Source organism: Pelodiscus sinensis, chromosome 16 (genome assembly GCF_049634645.1).
Source record: "Pelodiscus sinensis isolate JC-2024 chromosome 16, ASM4963464v1, whole genome shotgun sequence".
Lineage (NCBI taxonomy): Eukaryota > Metazoa > Chordata > Testudines > Trionychidae > Pelodiscus > Pelodiscus sinensis.
In genome coordinates this window covers 27,266,599-27,284,715 of record NC_134726.1, presented here as the reverse complement: position 1 = coordinate 27,284,715, position 18,117 = coordinate 27,266,599, and the positions used below count along the sequence as shown (strand labels likewise).

Below are 18,117 nucleotides of genomic sequence, written 5' to 3'. Positions count from 1 at the left end.
ATTATCTAGCTTCTCTTTAAACTCTATTATAGTCCTAGCCTTCACAGCCTCCTCTGGCAAGGAGTTCCACAGGTTGACTACACGCTGTGTGAAGAAGAACTTTCTTTTATTAGTTTTAAACCTGCTCCCCATTAATTTCATTTGGTGTCCTCTAGTTCTTCTATTTAGGGAACTAATAAATAACTTTTCTTTATCAGCCCTCTCCACATCACTCATGATTTTATAGACCTCTATCATATCCCCCCTCAGTCTCCTCATTCCCAATTAAGATGGACCTCCGGGTGCTGAGTCTTGTGTGCTCATTTATTTACACTAGAGCCAAGCAGATGGGGAGGGGGGTGGGAATCACTTTACATCCAGTCTGACTCCACAAAGGATGAAGGGTGGCAGTGCCCTAGAGCTATCACGGCCTAGCTTTGCTGCGCTCTATCTGCTCCTCCCCTATCTAGTCTAAATCCGGCCTTTAAATTCAATTGTATTATGTATGCAGTAGAAGCAGGAGTTTCCGAGCTCTAACATAAATTACTCCATCCTCTTCTCTAAATATCCTGCCTTGATCTTGCATCACCTCGTGGCACTAGTGGCTTCCATTTTACGAGGGTTTTGCCAGATGAGCAAACCCAGACAGGGATGTGCATGTAGTGTTTGAAAGAAAGCGCTTACTCTTCAGCTCCAGACATGCAGGCTGCCTCTACCTGTGGAGCTACCAGCGCTGCCCTGGTAACTCAGCAAATATGTACATGAACTTCAGCTTGCTAAGGCAATGATACACATCCCCCCTCGAGATGAGCTGGAGAAGCTATGTTTGAGCCAAACCTTTCTAAAGGGAGGGAGTGTTTCAATTTGCAGCTTTGGTTGAGGCTCCTTTCCAATGCACTCCAGTCATGTTTCTGCAGCTGTGAACAGGTGCCGGTCTGCTGAAAAATTAGGAGATGTTAGATGCATAAATGCATGGGCAGATGTGGGAACTAGCTTCAAGCTGTTTCCTCACTCAGATAACTTATCTTGCTACCTTTAAACCTCTAACATTACCATCTAAACAGACAAGGGTTCAAGTCTGGAAAAATACTATGTGCAGATGTGGTTGCTTTCTCTCAAAAAGATCTCTTGGCATTGGAAAAAGTTCAGAAAAGGGCAACAAAAATGATTGGGGTATGGAATAGCTGCCATATGAGGAGAGATTAATAAAACAGACTTTTCAGCTTGGAAAAAGAGATGACTAAGGAAAAGGGGATATTACAGAGGTCTGTAAAATCATGATTGATGTGAAGAAAGTAAATGAAGTTATTTATTCCTTTCCATAACACAAGAACTAGGGGTCACCAAATGAAATTAATGGGTAGCAGGCTTAAAACAAACAAAAGGAAGTACTTCTTCACACAACAAATGGGCAACCTGTGGAACTCCTTGCCAGAGGATATTGTGAAGGCCAAGACTAAGATAGGGTTCAAAAAGGAGCTAGGTAAATTCATGGAGGATAGATCCATCTAGCACTGGTCGCTGTCAGAAGTCAGAATACTGGGCTAGATGGACCTTTGCTCTGACCCAATATGGCCATTCTTATGTAGAGAATGACTCTGTAGCCTTTATGCTCCAGCTCCCACTAGTCAACCACCTACTACTCTGTGCACATGACCTGTAGACCTTCTGGCACTGCCTTACTCAACTTTACACTGGAGCTGGAGACAGGACAATCAAGTGAGGCTACATGACTGGCCCAAATGCCTGTGACTGTGGCTGACAGATGCACAGTATGAGGCATGTCCTGTGATGCCAGCTGCTTGAGAACCAAGGCAGGGCATTTGCAAATGCAGAGATGTGGGGGGAAGCAGCATGAGGCCAGGACAAGGCAAAGACTCAGTTGACGATTCTGAACCCTCACGTGAATGGTTCCTCCGACCCCCTGTCCAGGTGCACAACTGCCCCAGCTGCTGTGCCGCCCAGAGATGCCTTCTGCCCTGGGGGGGACAGGAGTGACACATTGGAGGAAACCTGCCGGACTCCTGTTAACTCCGCCCCAGAGGACAGCTCTGCCCTTGGCCCAAAGCAGGCTAGAGACAGCCCAGCTCAGGCCTGCGGCCTTGGTGGCTCCAGGACCGGTGAGGAAGCTCCCTACCCCCCCACGCCTGGCGCGCTCAGCCAGAGCGAAGCAAGTTCCCTTGCGCCCTGGCCGGAGACCTGGCTCTGCAGCTCGCCCGGTCTCCACCTACCTGGTGCTTGTCGGTGTGTGGCCCCGCGCAGAGCCGGCAGGCAGCGCCCCCGCCCGCAGCGTTTCCCGGGACCCCTCCCACTTCCCCCACCCCTGCCGGGCTCCTGTTCCTGCTCCTTCGCCCGCTTGCCCGGGCCCCGCGGGGAGCGCGCGCGCCTGCCCCCCCAAGCCGCAGCAGGAGTCCGGGGGCTGGGCGCTGGGGCGGAGCCGGGCCGGTCCCTGCCCCAGGGAAGGGGCTTCTCTCCCGGCGGGGGGCGCCCGGCTCCCTCCCCTCGCTCCTCCCCCGCGCTCTCCCCGCCCCCTGCCCGCAGATCCGGCCGCGGCTCGGCTCCTGGCTGCACACGCCGCGGGCTGCCGCCGGGACGGGGAGCGAGCAGCGGAGCGGGGCTGTAGGACGAGCCCGCGTCTTGGGCGGCCAACGGGACGCGGCGGCGGCTGCCTGCGAACGCGGCTGGGAGCCGGGACGCCCCCGGACACCGACGAGCGTCTTCGCCCCCCTCCCAAGCCAAGCCGGGAGCTGGGGAGGGGTCTTGCACCAACAGCGCCTGCAAACTCCCCCCCAACCCTCATTGGCAGGGGGCTTGCAGCAGCATCGCCTGCACCCCCTAAGCTGTGACGGGGGGAGGGTCTTGCACCAGCGTCGCCTGCACACACACACACACACCCTGCAGTGGCAAGGGTCTAGCACCAGCATTGCCTGCATCCCCCCAGCAACGACAGGGGAGAGCTTGTGCCAGCATCGCCTGCCCCCCAAGCAGTGGGGTCTGGCTGCAGCGTTCCCTTTCTTGCCTGCAGAAGCCTCCTGGCCAGGGCGAAGCTGGTAGCCAAAGCAGTTTTCAGCAGGTGACGGACTTTGATCTGTAAGGAGCGAAACTGGTGGAGTTTGGAGCTCTTCAGTTCCTGGCATCTCCAAGTCCTGCTCTGGATGTCAGATTTTCCCCTTGGATCTGCCTTGCCTCTTCTGTCCTTGCCTAGCTGGTCTGTCTGCCTGGCCCCTACCCCAGCATGGCAGCCATCAAAAACTTACAGCTGTGGTGCAAGCAACAGTGTGAAGGCTACCGGGATGTCAGCATCACCAATATGACCACCTCTTTCCGGGACGGCCTGGCATTCTGTGCTATCCTGCATCGGCACAAGCCAGAGCTCATGTGAGTAACAGGGAGCTTCAGGTAGCCCTCCTCTTCTGGGTTGATTCCTTCGAGCAGCTTGTATTTTGAGTTCTGTGCTAGATCCAAATCTGTCTCCCTCCCACATAAATCTGGTGTCTTCTCATTTGTAAACTATTTATACCACAAACAAGTAGGAGCGATGGAACTGAGGTTGTATAAATTGTTGCTCATCTTAAAGCAATTAAGATTCATTTAAAACTTCCCCTACAGAAAATTCTGGCAGAACCATGCCCTGAATGACTTAATAGCCGCTTTAGGCTTCCCATACACAATTATGTTTCTCAGCACTCAGTACGGGATCTCTGCTCTGTAGGATGGGGTTTTGGTTGGCTGGAGTGAGAGTCTTGGACAGGGAGTGGGGAGATGCATCATGGCCTTCATGTGAAACTTCAGTGCATTGTAGCCACCTGTGTGCCACTAGGCTGTTGGGGGAAAAAATCAGGCTGTGAATTAATTCTCTGTGCTGCCCTATTGCCTGGGCCCAAGGGAGACTGGGTTGGCATGCGAGTCACTGAATCTTGAAGACCAAGGTAATGAGGAGAGGAGTGGAAGAGTGTAGTGACTCCAAGTATTAATTGTGCTTCAGGCTGCCCTTGAGTGGTGTGGTCTTTGCAGGGTAGGAGCTTGCATACCATCTCTTTCCCCTCCCTCCAAGGTGCTCTCTGGAGTTTGTAGCTATTGTAGCTCAGGCCGGGTGGGAGGTAACATAAATGCCAAGTTTTTCCTAGCATTGGTGTTTCAGTGTCCGGTTAATGACAGCGCCTAGTCTTGTGCATTTTTACCCTCTGCCGTGGAGTAACTTTGTGTTCTGGGCTTGCTGAGTTCTAGCTGCATGAGAATAACAGAGTGCACAAGCGGGGTGCCAGGTTGGTCCCAGGGTAGGAGGGAAACAAGGTGGGGGGGGGTCTTTTATTGGACCATCTGTTGGCGAGAGAGACAAGCTTGTTTCTCTCACCAACAGAAGTTGGTTCAATTAAAAAATATCACCTACCCTACCGAGTCTGTCTATAATGCTCATGTGTAATGGGAAGGCACTGGGTAGAGGAAGGGCTGCTTTGGCAGTCCTTTCACTGTGATGTCATGAAAGCAGAAAACCTCCAAGCCAGTGGCTTGTTTCTCCCTATTCCCGCTTCTTCCCTCTCCTCTCCGACTTGCGAAAGGCTAGGGCTGAGCTGTAAACAGTTAAAATATGTCCCTTCTGTTGCTAAACAAGTTTAAACACCAGTTGGGGGAATGTTTGTTTAGGCTCCACTTTCCATGCTGTGCCAAATGGCAATTTCATCAGTTATTAGCTGGGCAATAAATGCAAGTTAAATAAAACAAAACAAAAACCCTGGGAATTTCCAGGCAGACTTCCATGCTGGGGAGCTTAAAAGAGCTGTGCTGGAAACCCCATCCATTGACAGCCTCTCCCTCCCCCCACCCCACGGTCTGGTCCCTGGAACAGAGTGGCTGCTTTCAGAAGAGCTCTTTGTTAACCCACAGACAGAGCTCGGGAGCTGCCTGCTTGTCCCCGACTGCTTGTTGGCAGAGCTACAGCCCAGTCCTCCAAGGGAATGGGAGCCCTCGTCTTCAAGTGACTTTGTTATGCATTAAAGGTGCCTCCGTGAGGTCAGGGTGCTCAGCCTGTTGCGCTGCTGCCGGTGGTGTCTGACTCAGCAGTGGCATCATGAAAGGGAGTGCTGGGTGCTGCCCCCAAAGTTGTGTTCTGGGTTCTTTTCACTCTTACGGTTTGCTCATAGCAGAAGGGGTGTGAGAACAAAGCAGGGAGCTGGAGGAGAACTTCTCTGCCATAATGGTTGGCGTCCTGGGGTCCCCTTGGTAGGACGTGTCAGTCGGGCAAAGAATTGGGCTGTCTCTTCTATTTTGGGTCTCTTCTCCAATTCCTTGGACTGTGCCTCCCGCCCAGGTTCTATGAGGCAGCCCCTTGAACAGGTGTCTGTCTTCTAGTTTAAACCTAATACACTGGTAATGCCTCCCCACATGTCTCTCCCGAGGCTCTTGGTTTCCTGGGACTTTGCCTCTGTGCCACGTGCAAATGAATGGCTTGTTTGAATGGCAGGAGCAGCCACCCTCTCTTTCTGAAACGAGTTTCTCCTCCCTTATTTGATCAGGTGCCACTGCCTTGCTGTTTGCTTCTTGCCACGTCACCATGTTTACTGACTTGGGAGTTCTTTGCGATGTTCCCCTGCCTGCCTTTAATCCAGCGTCAGTAACAGGGTCCTCAGTAGGGATGTAATAGTGTAGTCCATGAACCGATAAGCAATAGCTTATAGGTTAATGCTATAGACTACACGCATCCCCCACCCCCTACTTGCCAGTAAATTTTTTAGCAGGCTGGCCAGCAATCGGGCTAAGTCCTGGCTTGTGACGATCTACCCCTGCTGCACCTCTGCTTTTAAAGTGTATTAGGAGCCAGGTGGGCAGGCAGCCCAGCTCACACTGGGTCTGGTAGCTCAGACCCCCACTAGACGGGCTGCTGCCACTCCATGCTGCTGCCTCTTTAACAGGGGTAGCAGCACAGGGCAACAGTCAGCTGGTTTGCTGGTTTATAAACTGGCTGGTTTATAAACTGGCTCCCCTCGGGGACCTGCTCCCATCTGGCACCCTGCACTGCTGCCTCCGATACAGAGGCAGCCGTACAGAGTGGCAGGGGGCTCTTCAGGAGTGAGACTAGAGCACACTGGCTGCCGCCCCCGCCCCCAGGGACTATAGACAAGTCGACTAACCGATAAGAATTCTTGCGGTTACTCGACTATTCAGTTGACTGGTATTTAACATTCCTAGTCCTCAGAAAGGACTTACGCAAGTCCTAGCTGGCCTTGTTTGAACATGTGTCACATCATATCAAACCTGGACATCTGGGCAGGAGTTTGGCTACCTGAGCTGCAGGAAAAGGCCTCATTGGTGTCTAGATAAACTGCTTAGACTGCATTTTTGAGCAGGGGACAGACACACTTTTAATTAACACTCTCTCTCCACTAGAGCTTCAAACACTTGTGATTCCCCCTCCCCATTTTTTTGTCGAATTCTGTGCTAGATCATGTCCAGTGCAGCTCAGACAGACACGCGTTGGTTAAATTATGGCAAAGTCTTTGGCTCAGGTCTCCCCATTCATGTTAGCAATTGCAGAGTCTCACAACGTAGTTGCGGGTGTATGATTGGCTGGTTGAGGTGCTGCTGGGTGGGAGATGATACCCAATAAAATAATTTGTAAAATTCCCCAACACATGGGAACAATTGGGGCACACGTAGGACATGTGCACGTGTCCCCTGGTTCTTTGGAGGTTTGTGAGCTTCTGCTACTTCTGGGAAAAATCCTAGTGGGAGACTAAGCACATAAAACTGGAGACTTCCGCATGCACTAAAGTGGAACAATTAGGGTTTCATGAGCTCTGTTGTGACAGCTCATTCATGTGTATAAACCACAGATTCTCTTGATCTGTGAATCTGCAGGAATTGTTTTGCAATACATTTCCTTCTCTTGGCCTACACAGGTGACATGGTAGCACTAGAGGTATGCAGTGAAGAGGGGCTGTCTCCTGCGCCAGGAGAAGTGGGGAGTAGCAGGAGACTTCAGGCTGGAAGCAAAATACAGTGTGATTCATGGTTTTCTATGCTGGAGTTTTCAGCCCGTAGGTCAGAGGGGAGGCTGGTATAACAGTCTTTTCCATCTTCCTGTTTCCGGCAAGAAAACATATGGATGGAACAATAATGCCTTCCAAATTTAGCTGAGATCAGACAGCCAGGGCAAGAGGTTCTTTGCTTTCAGTGCACAAGGCAGCCTGGGTACAACTAGAACTGCGTTCCCCACCTGCTCTGGGCTAGGGCAGGTTGGACTCTGTTAAGGAAGAAACCCAGGAGTGAATAAGTTTGGAATTAAATTCCCCTTTCGCCCCAATAGAGGAAGATTTCTCAACATCCCCTCCCCATATACACAGTGCAGACACCATTCCAGGCTGGTTTGAGTCCATGATGGGTGGGAAACGAATACAGAGAATTAATTTATTCTTGCCAGAAGAAGAAGAAACTTCCCAGATGTGACCTCTGCAGGGTTCTCTCTTTGGGGTGTGTGAAGTTGCTAGCCCTGTTAGTGGGTGTTGAGCTGGTATGGATATAAGTCAGGGATGGATACAAATAGGGAGTGGACTGCAGCCACCCGTGGCCCATTGGGATTCCACCTGCAGCCCCTCCCCTCCGTTGGTCCCCCTCCCACATGTGCCTCTAGCGCACCTGGGCACCAGAGTGCTGCACTTACTTGCTCCTCCTTCTCCTCTCTCCCAGCCCTTTCCGAGTGCCTGATTTGCACTCCGTCCCTGCTTCTGCCCCTCCCTCCCAGAGCTGTGAGGGGAGCAGTCAGGGGGTCTGTGGGCTGCGGGTGGAGCCCTGGTGGGCTTAATGTGGCCCCTGGGCCGCAGGTTGCCCACCACTGATATAAGTGAATCTGGAAGAGCAGAGAAATTATGCTCTGTTGCTCACTCGCTCTAGTATTAATTCCAGATGTTTCGGTAGAAAGGTTTTGATTATGCTCAGTCATTTTCCCTCCCTCTTCCCTGCTGCCCTGGGTTGCTATTCTTTCCCAGGTTGCTAAATGTGTTAATAGGTCAGCATATAGGAATTTGGAGGCTGTGGCAGGCTGCAGGCTAGGTAGAGTTGCATGGCTGGAACTGGTGAGCTGTGAACAGTGGCTGCTTGCTCTTATTCTCAAGGAAAAACTTAAAAAACAACAAATAGTCTGGTAGCACTTTAAAGACTAACAAAACATGTGGATGGTACCATGAGTTTTGTGGGCATGGCCCACTTCTTCAGATGACCAGAGTGTTCGAAGTCCAGAACGAAGAATAAATAAGGAAAGGAGGGACGGAAGGCAGGGAGGGGAAAAAAATTGGAGGGTGTGGAGAAAGAGGACATTTGGTAGAGAAGTTTCTTCTTATCAGCTTAAGTTCTTATCAGCCTCTTTTAACTATTTAGTCTGTAGGATGCTATTTGCTATTTTTAAAGTTTTTCCTATTGCAGACTGGAAAACCCTTTGAAACTTCTCTACCCAATGTCCTCTTCCCCCCCTCCCCTCCAATTTTTTCCTCCCTGCCCCCCTTCCCTTATTTATTCTTGGTTCTGGACTTCCAACACTCTGGTTATCTATAGAAGTGGGTTGTGCCCACGAAAGCTCGTGATACCATCTACATGTTTTGTTAGTCTTTAACGTGCTACCAGATTATTTGTAATCTAAGTTTTTCCTGTTACAGACTAACTCAGCGACCCCTCTGAAACTTATTCTCCAGGACCTTAGCATGGTCATGATAGGCTAGCTAGAATGGGAGCAGCCAGGCAGGGTTGCTCTGGAGGGGACAAGTCTAGGAGACTAGTAGGAACAGAATGGATAGGGCAAGAGGAACCCAATCAGACTGCAACAGTAAATTTGCATATAAATGTAGAGCCATAAAATTTGCAAGTCTCTTCCTTGTTAACCTGGAAAATCAACAAACCTAAGCATTCCTGGAACCACTAGTTTAGAGAGGCCAACAGACTCTGCCTTGCCAAGCAGTTTTGCTGGGCTGCTCCAATAAAAGCCGTTATCCCTCCCATCTTGTCTCTCTCTATATAGAATACTGGAGGATGGGCATGGATTGAACTTTAGCACCTTTCAGGTTGTGCTTTGCTCTTTAGTTGCATTTTAGGTGAACCCTAAGCAAAGTAAGACTTGTAGGGCTGCACACACGTCTCTTTATTTGTAATCAGTTCTCCAGGACCATATCTGTGGTCTTTGAGCTGGCCTGTCTTTGTGATTGATCGGTCTGGTGAGTGTATGCATGTATGGGTACAAGCCTAGGGCTTCGCTGCCTTTGCTGTAGTAAGCACATGATATGTGGAAGAGCTGGCTGCAACAGAGACTCTGCAAGGACTCATAGACTCATAGACTTTAAGGTCAGAAGGGACCATTATGATCATCTAGTCTGACCCCCTGCACAGTGCAGGCCACAGAATCTCACCCACCCCTCTTAGAATAATCCTCTCACCTATGTCTCAGATATTGAAGCCTTCAAATACTTTGAAGGCCCCAAGACGCAGAGAATCCTCCAGCTGTGATCTGTGCCCCATGCTACAGAGGAAGGTCAAGTTTCTCTTGTGTAGAGGTCTGTGTTCTCATAAGGCCTCTGCTACAGTAATTCCTCATTTAACACTATAGGTATGTTTCAGAAAATGATCGTGTTAAGTGAAAACATGTTATGCAGGGTCAATTTTCCCATTGCAAATAATGGAAAAGGTGGGGGTTGCGTTTCAAGCGGTGGTGTCTGTTGGGACCAGGACATAAGGTTGGGGGAGAAAGGGGACTGGGTTATAGCAGGGAGGGGAGGTGTTTGGCTCTGGGGAAGGGAAGCGGAGGAGAGGGGAGGGGGATTGGGTTGGGAGTATGCCCCTGTGATGGGTCTGCCAGGACCCGCACTGCATCCGGCAAGGGGGGGTTGCTAGGGAACGGCGAGGTGAGCGGCGGACCTTCCGCTCTTTGCAAGGAGGCGGGGGAAGCCCCGCGCAGCCGCCGGCAATGGGCCAGCTGGGGAAACGCAGCTGCCAGCCTGCAAGCGGGGGTGGAGAAGAGGGCGCAAGGTGTCCGGCAAGGGGGAGTCAGTGGGGAACAGCGCGGCGAGCGGCAAACCCTTCGCCGCTTTGCAGGGAGGGGGGGGAGAAGCCCTGCACAGCCGCCGGCAACGGGCCGGCTGGGAAAATTGTGTTATTCTGCGGACGGTCGTGTAATTCAAAAAAACGTTCCCTAAAAAAAAAAATCGTGCTATCACGAAAACATGTTAAGCGGGCCCGTGTTAAATGAGGAATTACTGTACTTGCAAAGGATCCTTTACGCTGGAAAGGTTGCCCTGTTCCTAGGGAATTCCTTGCAGAGAGGGCTGGCTACTCTCTGGGCCTCTCTCCACAGGCAGCCTTTGGGTTGCTTCCTGTTCTCAAGTCTCCGGGTGAGCCGCGGTGGAATCCCATTGTGCTGCTGTAGCCTCTGAGGGGCATGTAGGAGCAGACAGGATCTTCCGGAAGGAAACACCTGTGCTCGGGAGGGAAAGCCTCTCAGGTCCCATGCTGTAGCTGTGTGCTGATGATAGGGCTGGAGTAGAGGCATGCTGTTGAGCTCCTTGGGATCGGGGGCATCTCGGCCAGCTACATGAAAACTTGGTATAGGGGCTCAAAGCTGCGTTTTCCTGAGCAGACAAACTCTGTTCTTCCCCACTGCCCTACGCCTTCCACTGCGGTGCAGTAAATGCGTCTGCTTTGTAGGGATGCTAAATATCGGTTAATTGAATAGTCGATTAAACCTCACGGATTCTTATCGGTTACTCGACTATACTTTAGTCTCTGGGGGTGGGTCCGCCAGCCAATGTGCTCCAGCCCCATTCCCAAGGAGCCCCTTGCTACACCGCGCTGCTTCCTCTGTATCAGAGGCAGCAGTGTGGGGTACCAGGCGGGAGCTGGTCTGTGAGAGGAACCAGTTTAAAAACCAGCTCCCTTTGCAGACCGGTTGCCTGTCGCCCTGTGCTGCTGCCTCTGATACAGAGGCAGCAGTGCAAGGTGGCAGCAGCCCCTGTCCGGGGGTGTGGAGTGGAGTCTGAGCTCCCAAACCCAACACGAGCCGGAACTGAGTGCCCACCCAGCTCCTAATATACTTTAAATGCAGAGCCACAGCAGGGTTAGGTCCCAGACCTGGTACAAGCCAGGACTGAACCAGGCTGCTGACCAGCCTGCTAAAAAATTTACTGGGGGGGGGGGGGAAGGGATTGCATGTAGTCTATAACATTTAACCTATACGCTTTTGCTTATTGGTTAATCAACTCTACTATTACATCCCTACTCCTCTTTGCTTCCCAATGAACTCAACCAACTAGCCAAGGTGGGAAGCAGTGCTTGGAGTACAGGATGTGAAGAGGAGAGTCAGGTAGCCAAATAGCCTGGCTGTATACATTCTCTCCAGTGAACTGCAAGCAGATTTCTCAAGAACCTTTCAGCAAAGAGAAACCCAAATCCTTACTTCTGCCACATAGACTTGATATTGTCCCCACGATGACTGGTGCCAGGGCCGGATTAAGGCATGGGCTAGCCGGGCAGCTGCCCGGGGCGCCAACCTATGGGGGAGCGCCTGATGACAGCTGTAAGGGGCGCGCAGTGCCATCAGGCGCCGCGTGCCCAGATCGCGGGCTGCAGCAGCTCCCTGCGGCCACCCTGCAACAGCCACCTGGGGCGGGGGCTGCATTAACCCCCGCAGGGCTGGCCAGCAGCGCCCTTCCCCCCATGACCGCGGGGCCCTGCACGGCCAGGCTCGGGCCGCCCCGCCCCGGGCAGCCCTGGACTGCATGCCAGGGGCGGTAGCCGGGCTGGGCACGTGCATCCTGCCACTGCCAGCTCTGCGCGCCCTCCCCCACGTGCAGGGGCAGGGCCACACATGCACCCTCCCCCACCCCAGGGCGCTACAATGGCTCGGTTTGGCCCTGACTGGTGCCAAGGAAGCTCAGAGAAGCAGCCTCGTGAGACAGGGTGGCAGGAAATGTGACTGATGCTAAATAAAGGAATCTAGCATTATGTGAAGCCTTGGGCATGGATATTTTTCTGGCATGCCCCACCTCTGTGCTTTGGCAGGTTGAAAGTTAGTTGGGATTGGTCCTGCCTAGAGCAGGGGGCTGGACTTGATGACCTCCTGAGGTCTCTTCCAGCTCTGTGGTTCTATGAGAGCAAAGCCTGATCCTGCCTTGTCTCTGTGGTGTCTTTCCATTGCTCAGTGCAGTCTAACTGGGCTTGCTGGGGAGGACACATTCCCTGGGCTTCTGGTCTGTCTTCCTTAGCACTGTGAAGCTGGGGATGGAAAATGACTGCTGGGTTGTCTTGTCCAAGTCCTGCCCATCCTGAGTTTTTCCTACAGAATATTCTTAAGTGCTTTGTCCAGCCTGGCTTTAAATGACTCGAGCCACGAGTCTCTTTTTGGCAGGTGTCAGCCGATGGTCAGGGCAGTGGTGTGTGTGTGTGTGTGTGTGTGTGTTATACACCTGAAACTTCAACTGCTGAGACCGGGGTCCCTTCGCAGCGGGCAACCTGGAGAAGGTTGACAGGCGCCCCAAGAAGTTTACAGGGAGAGCTTATTACACCTCAGATTTCAGTTGCTTGGATACAGGATCCCTTCGCAGCGGGCAGTCTAGGGAAGACTGAGAGATGCCCCGATGGATCTGTCACCTGGGAGTGACACGATCCAAAACGCCCAAGCTCTTCCTATACCTGTCCCTTATGACCGGCTGAAGTTCTTTTAAATTGTGCTTGGTTCTGTTACAGCAACTGAAGGAGTCAGGTTAAAGCTTAAACAGTTACTATTTTATTGTTACAGGGTAAACTTAGCTGTTAAATGCTACTACTGTGTTACAGATAACACAGCCACTACAAAGGACAGGACAGAAATTACACTAATAAGTCACTTACAGGTACCATGAAATCCTTTTGGTTCTCTGAGCTCTTATTAAATGCTTGCAAAATAGACACCTAGCAGGTATATATTCTCACCCCTGCGTTCCAGACTTGGCGTGGCCAGCGTCTTTCTCTCAATCCCTCGGGAAGAAGTAGGGCGAGGTTGGGCGTCCCACAGACCTTGGGAGACAATCAATACCTGCCAGCAGGTATAGATGATTGGAGCTCAAATGGGGTGGGCTACTATACCCCTCTTTATACCCCTTGGGTCACATAGGCTTCTTCCTGGTCTCAAGTGGCCAATTAGGAAAAATAGCTTTGAATGCCAAGTTTCCCACGCAGGGTGCAAAGCATAATTCACATCTGGGAAAATGCAGACAATGGGCACCTCTGGTATGTGATGGGCGAAGATTCCTCTCCTGGGACAGTGCAGGCGTGTCAACTACTGGTACTAGCCATCAGGGCGACGGGAGGCCCCGGGTCGTCAGCTAGCCCATTTATTGTCTGGTTTCTGTTTATGGTAGAGTCAGGGATAGGCAGTACGCCTGGGTTTCCAGGGCATCAAAGGCTGACTGCCTTTCTCTTGCTCTCTGGGGGGAGGGGGGGAGGAAACCAAGATGGGGTTCATGTCTGGCTACAGCAGGTTATTCCACAATCGAACAGTGTTATCTTCAGTCTATCTTTGCAGTTCCTACTGGGGTGAGAGCAGCAGGCAGCCTGTGGAAAGGGGCAAGCAAGCTGTGCATGCTGTTATCCATGGCGCGGAACAGCTGTTGTATCCACGTGCATTTGGTTGTTAATCTGACCGACTGGTGTGATCCAAGCTCTCCATTGGGCTTGGGAGAGTGAGAGGGGAACTTGTGACTGACTTGCTCCCTGAGGTGGAGGTAGGAGGGACCCACACGGTTTGGCTGAGATGAAGCAGGATGATTTTCATTGTTGTCTCAGCAATGCAGTCAGCTTCCTTATGAATGCAGAATAATATTTTAAGCCACTATCACCAGGCAGGAAAATACCACCCAGGAGTTCACTTGGGCAAGCATGAATGGGATGGTTTGGCAGGTCTTTCTCCTTTCTCCAGCCTGGTGGTGGAGGACTCTGGGTTGCTCCTTGTCTTTGTGCATTTCTTGGGGGAGTTCAGAAGTGAGATTTCACCATCAAGTGGCAGCTTATTCTGCCTCTGCCAGGCTCAGCAGTTCCTGTGGGTAAACGCTCAGTGCTCCATGGAAAGTGGGAGAAATAGAGAAGAGATGGTGATCTGTGCCTTGGAAGACAGGAAATGATTTAAAAGACAAGCTACTCTGATCACTTTGAAATCTGAAATCAGCAACTGGAATTTTTCAAACCCCTCTGTTATTGAAGGACAAATCTCACTGTAATGTTTGAAGCAGGCGATTGTCATGTATTTTAAGGGACGTCCCTTATTTGGTGCCTATCATTTGTGTCTTGTATGAATTATATAAAGGACACACTTTGTCCCATGTTTTCAGTAGCAGTCATGCAGATGACTCTGATTGTGAGATGTATCCACGCATTTTTGCCACACAGTGTGTGGCAGCTTTATTCGGGAGTTTTCATGTACTCATGCTTTGTTCCCTTTAAATAGAAGTGGTTGCCCGAGTTTGGGGAAATGTATGAATTGGTGTTTAAGGGAAGGCTGTTTAAGAATTTAAGAAAACCCAGAGTTTTGGCCTAAATGTTTGCAAAATGTCATATGAATAACTTGTTACCTTGTAATTAATGAGTAATTTCCCTGCATGCTTTATACATTCTGTTGCAGTGTTTCTAACCTAAACTGTAGCACTGTGACAACTGGAGAGAGTGAAACTGACTACAGGTTGAACCTCTCTAGTCCAGCACCCTCAGGACCTGACTAGTACCAAACCAGAGAATTTGCTGAACCATAGGAGGTCAATATTGTCTAGCAGCATTACCGACACTTTCGCTGCTTCCTGGGCTCTTAGAAGACATTATACTGGGAAATTAGAGCTAAGCAACAGCACAAAGCACTGAGAGCCAGGACTGGTGGCTATAAACAAACCTTATGGGACTGCACGAAACTCGGTCACACCCACGATAAGTGAACATCCAGCTCACTAAAATCATGCCGGACCATGGATGTTGCCGGATCAGAGCGTGTTGGACTAGAGCAGGGGTGTCCAAACTTTTTTTAAAGAGGGCCAGATTTTATGAAGTGAACATGCGTGAGGGCCGACCATTTTGCCTGACATTCTTTGAACCATTAAAATTAAACGCAAATGAACTATTTTATGCAAAGTTTATTGCAAACGGCATACTTTTCATTTCGTCACATGGATGACAAATCTAAACAGGTGTTAAATCACTCTGCCTTTCATATCTGAAGGCCAGATGAAAAAAAAAAATCCAGGAAGCTGAAATATATGTCAGGAACATTGTAAAGTACATTACATATTATTGGTAATAAAGGTTGTCTGTCAACTTTTAAGTTCAAAAAATATGAACAGGAACATAACACCAAGTATACATGTTGTGTCCAAATATATTTATAACTGATTTAGACCAACTGACATTAACTGAGATTTTACAATGTATTCATCTCAATACATATGGATTCGTTGGGGGCCATAAAAAATAGATATTGCCAAATTACCTGTGGGCCGTATTAAACCGGAACACGGGCCGCAATTGGCCCGCGGGCCGGACTTTGGACATGCCTGGACTAGAGAGTAGTAATAAAAGTGGCACTGTCTGCCACTATTCAGGCTGAGAGACCCATCAGCATCGTGAATAGAAAGAGAACTAGATTTCATTGATGTCTGCTTTCTTAGGGTATGTTTATGCTACACCGCTTTTGTCGACACAACCACGTCACTTGGATCTTGTCTACACTGGCAGGTTTTGTTGCCAAAACCTGCCTTTTGGCAACCAAACAGGGAGAGCATTTATACTACAATGTGACTTTTGTTGGATAAAACACTCAGTTTTGGCAACAAAAACTTCCATCCCTGCAAGAGATTTTTGTCTTTTCCCCTCCCTTTATTGTTGACAAAGAGTCAATATGTACTAAGGATGGTAAGAGGTGAGTTATTCGATAATTGTGTAGTCAACAGAATTTGTATTGACTACACGATTAATCGATACGGGAAGAAGTGCTCAGTCCTGGCTCGCACCAGGTCTGGGAACTACCCCCCCTGCGGCTCTGCTGTTTAAATGTGGTAAAAGCTGGGTAGGCAGGCAGGCAACCCGACTCCTACTACATTTAAACTGCAGAGCTGCAGTGGTCATATATTCCAGACCCGATGCGACCCAAGACTGAGCTGGGCTGCCTTCCTGGCTAGAGCAGCCTCTGTCTGCGGGGGCCTAGGCTGGCCACAGATAGAGGCTACTTTGGCAGCACCCCCTGTCTGCAGGAGGTCCCAGTGAAGAAATGGGACCTCCTGTGGACAGGGGCTGCTGCTGGAGCAGCCTCTGCCCGCGGCCAGCCTGGGCTGCTGCAGACAGGAGCTGCTTTGTGACAGCTTCTCCCGGCCACGCTGCTGCCTCTAATACCTGCTTTTAATCTGGCTCCCCCCAGCACTGGCTCCTGTCCCCCCCACCTTTGCTTCCTCTGATAGAGAGGCAGCAAAGTGTGTGTGAGGGAATGTGAGTAGTTGACTCAGCTAACTGATTAGATTAGGCTTATCAATTAGTAGACTACTTGCTTACATCCCTAGTGTGGACTCTTCTGGTTTTTTTGTGGGGAGAACTGGCTTCCGCTGGTATCCCACAGTGCCTGCCCTGAAGGCTCTGCTCAGTGTCTTGTGATCTTTGCTGCCCTGCAGGCATGCACCCCTTCCCTTTCAAAGCATTGGGAAGTATCTGGCAGCTGAGTGAGCTGCTCTGTTTGGGGAACAAACAAAAAACAAATCACTGGAATGCTACTGTTCGGCTGTTGCAGGGGAAGGGCTGGAGAGACCGCTGTGCTGTTTTGACATTCATCAGCCGGGAGAGCTCACAGAGCTATGAGGGAATCCCAAGAAGCGCAGGGATCAGCTCTTCCTTCCCACAACACTGCACTGTGGGATGCTCAATGGGGAGCTAGCAAGGTGGCCATGAAATGTCGACAGTGGGAGGCAAAAAAATGGTTTTCATCGGTTTTCACTTTTGGTGACTTTTGCATATTGATAGCCCTTTTGTCACCAAACCTTCCCAGTGTAGACATAGTCAACAATTCAGGCATTGTAAACACTCTGTGTCTGCCCTTTTGCTGACATAAAATTCCCACCCCCTTGCCAAGGCTTTTGTCGTGGAGGGGCGTGTGTTCAAATACCTGTGAATAACTAAAGCTTTTTTGCTCAATTTCCAGTGTAGACAAAGCCTTTTTGAGTGCTGTATCGCAGGGGAAAATATTTCTTGCTCGGACTCAAGTCATGTAACAGCAGAGAATGGCTCGGGGGACAGGATTTGAATCTAGAACTTAGATCTGCCTCTCCCTGCGATCACAGGAGGTAGATGTGCCATAGAAGTTCACAATATTCACCACTTTTCTGGGGGAGAGGCAGACTCTGGCTGCCCAGCTGCTGGAGGATGAGAGCCCAAGTGCCATGTGGGAAGTCTCAGGGGCTCTTAATTCTGACGGAGGGGCGGGGACCTGCACATATGACCATTTGGGGAATGTGATTGCTACAGGAGGAGTGATGATAATACCAATACAAGAGTTGTGCTCTGTCCACAGCAGCTGTCTTTGGGGGTTGCTGGGGAATGGGGAGCAAGGATTTCATAAAGGCAGGAGGTAAAAGCCTTCTCCTCTCCCACACTGCAGAAGCCTTGAATCTGTGTAGCATGGTTGACGGGCGTGGCATAGCCCACTGTGTGTGTGATACAGACGGGGGGGGGGGGGGGGAGGCCAGCCCTGGAAAATGGGAGTCGAAACAGTGCTCTAGTTCCAGCTGTCAGGACAGTCCGCACCCGCACAGATGGGTCTCCCATGCTGAGCTCACACCTTTGTCCAGGGCTGCTGTGGGTTAGTTAATCCACCTCCTTGCAGCTGTGTTGATGGGAGAGCTCCACCCATAGCACTGTCTACACTGGGGGGTTAAGTTGGTTTATCAGTGTCGCTTAGGGGTGTGGATTTTTCACACCCCTGCTCAATAAATCTGTAGCATAGACCTGAACTCCAGTGGAGCCCAGTACAGTTCCTCTCCCCGGAGGCAGTCAGAGTGGGAAGGAAGCTGCCATTCTCCTCTGAAAGAGCCAGGGTCCTGGGGAGCAGGGACAGACGCTGCGTGCGCGGGACTGCCAATGCTGCGCTAACAGCACTCTCTCTCCTTC

At 50.7% G+C, this 18,117-nt stretch overlaps 1 protein-coding gene across 4 annotated transcripts in view; it reads left to right on the top strand.

Moving 5' to 3' along the window:
- The first annotated feature begins 2,549 nt into the window (after nucleotides 1–2,549).
- Nucleotides 2,550–18,117, top strand: part of MICALL2 (MICAL like 2) — a 41,186-nt gene continuing 25,618 nt past the window's right edge. Inside the window, exon 1 of one of the 4 annotated variants that reach the window (XM_075899568.1) lies at nucleotides 2,550–3,357. In XM_075899568.1, the coding sequence (XP_075755683.1) occupies nucleotides 3,215–3,357 (143 nt within the window). In that variant the 5' untranslated portion in view covers nucleotides 2,550–3,214. The remainder of the gene's footprint in view (nucleotides 3,358–18,117) is intronic. The other 3 variants (XM_075899567.1, XM_075899570.1, XM_075899569.1) reach the window with 3 other exon arrangements.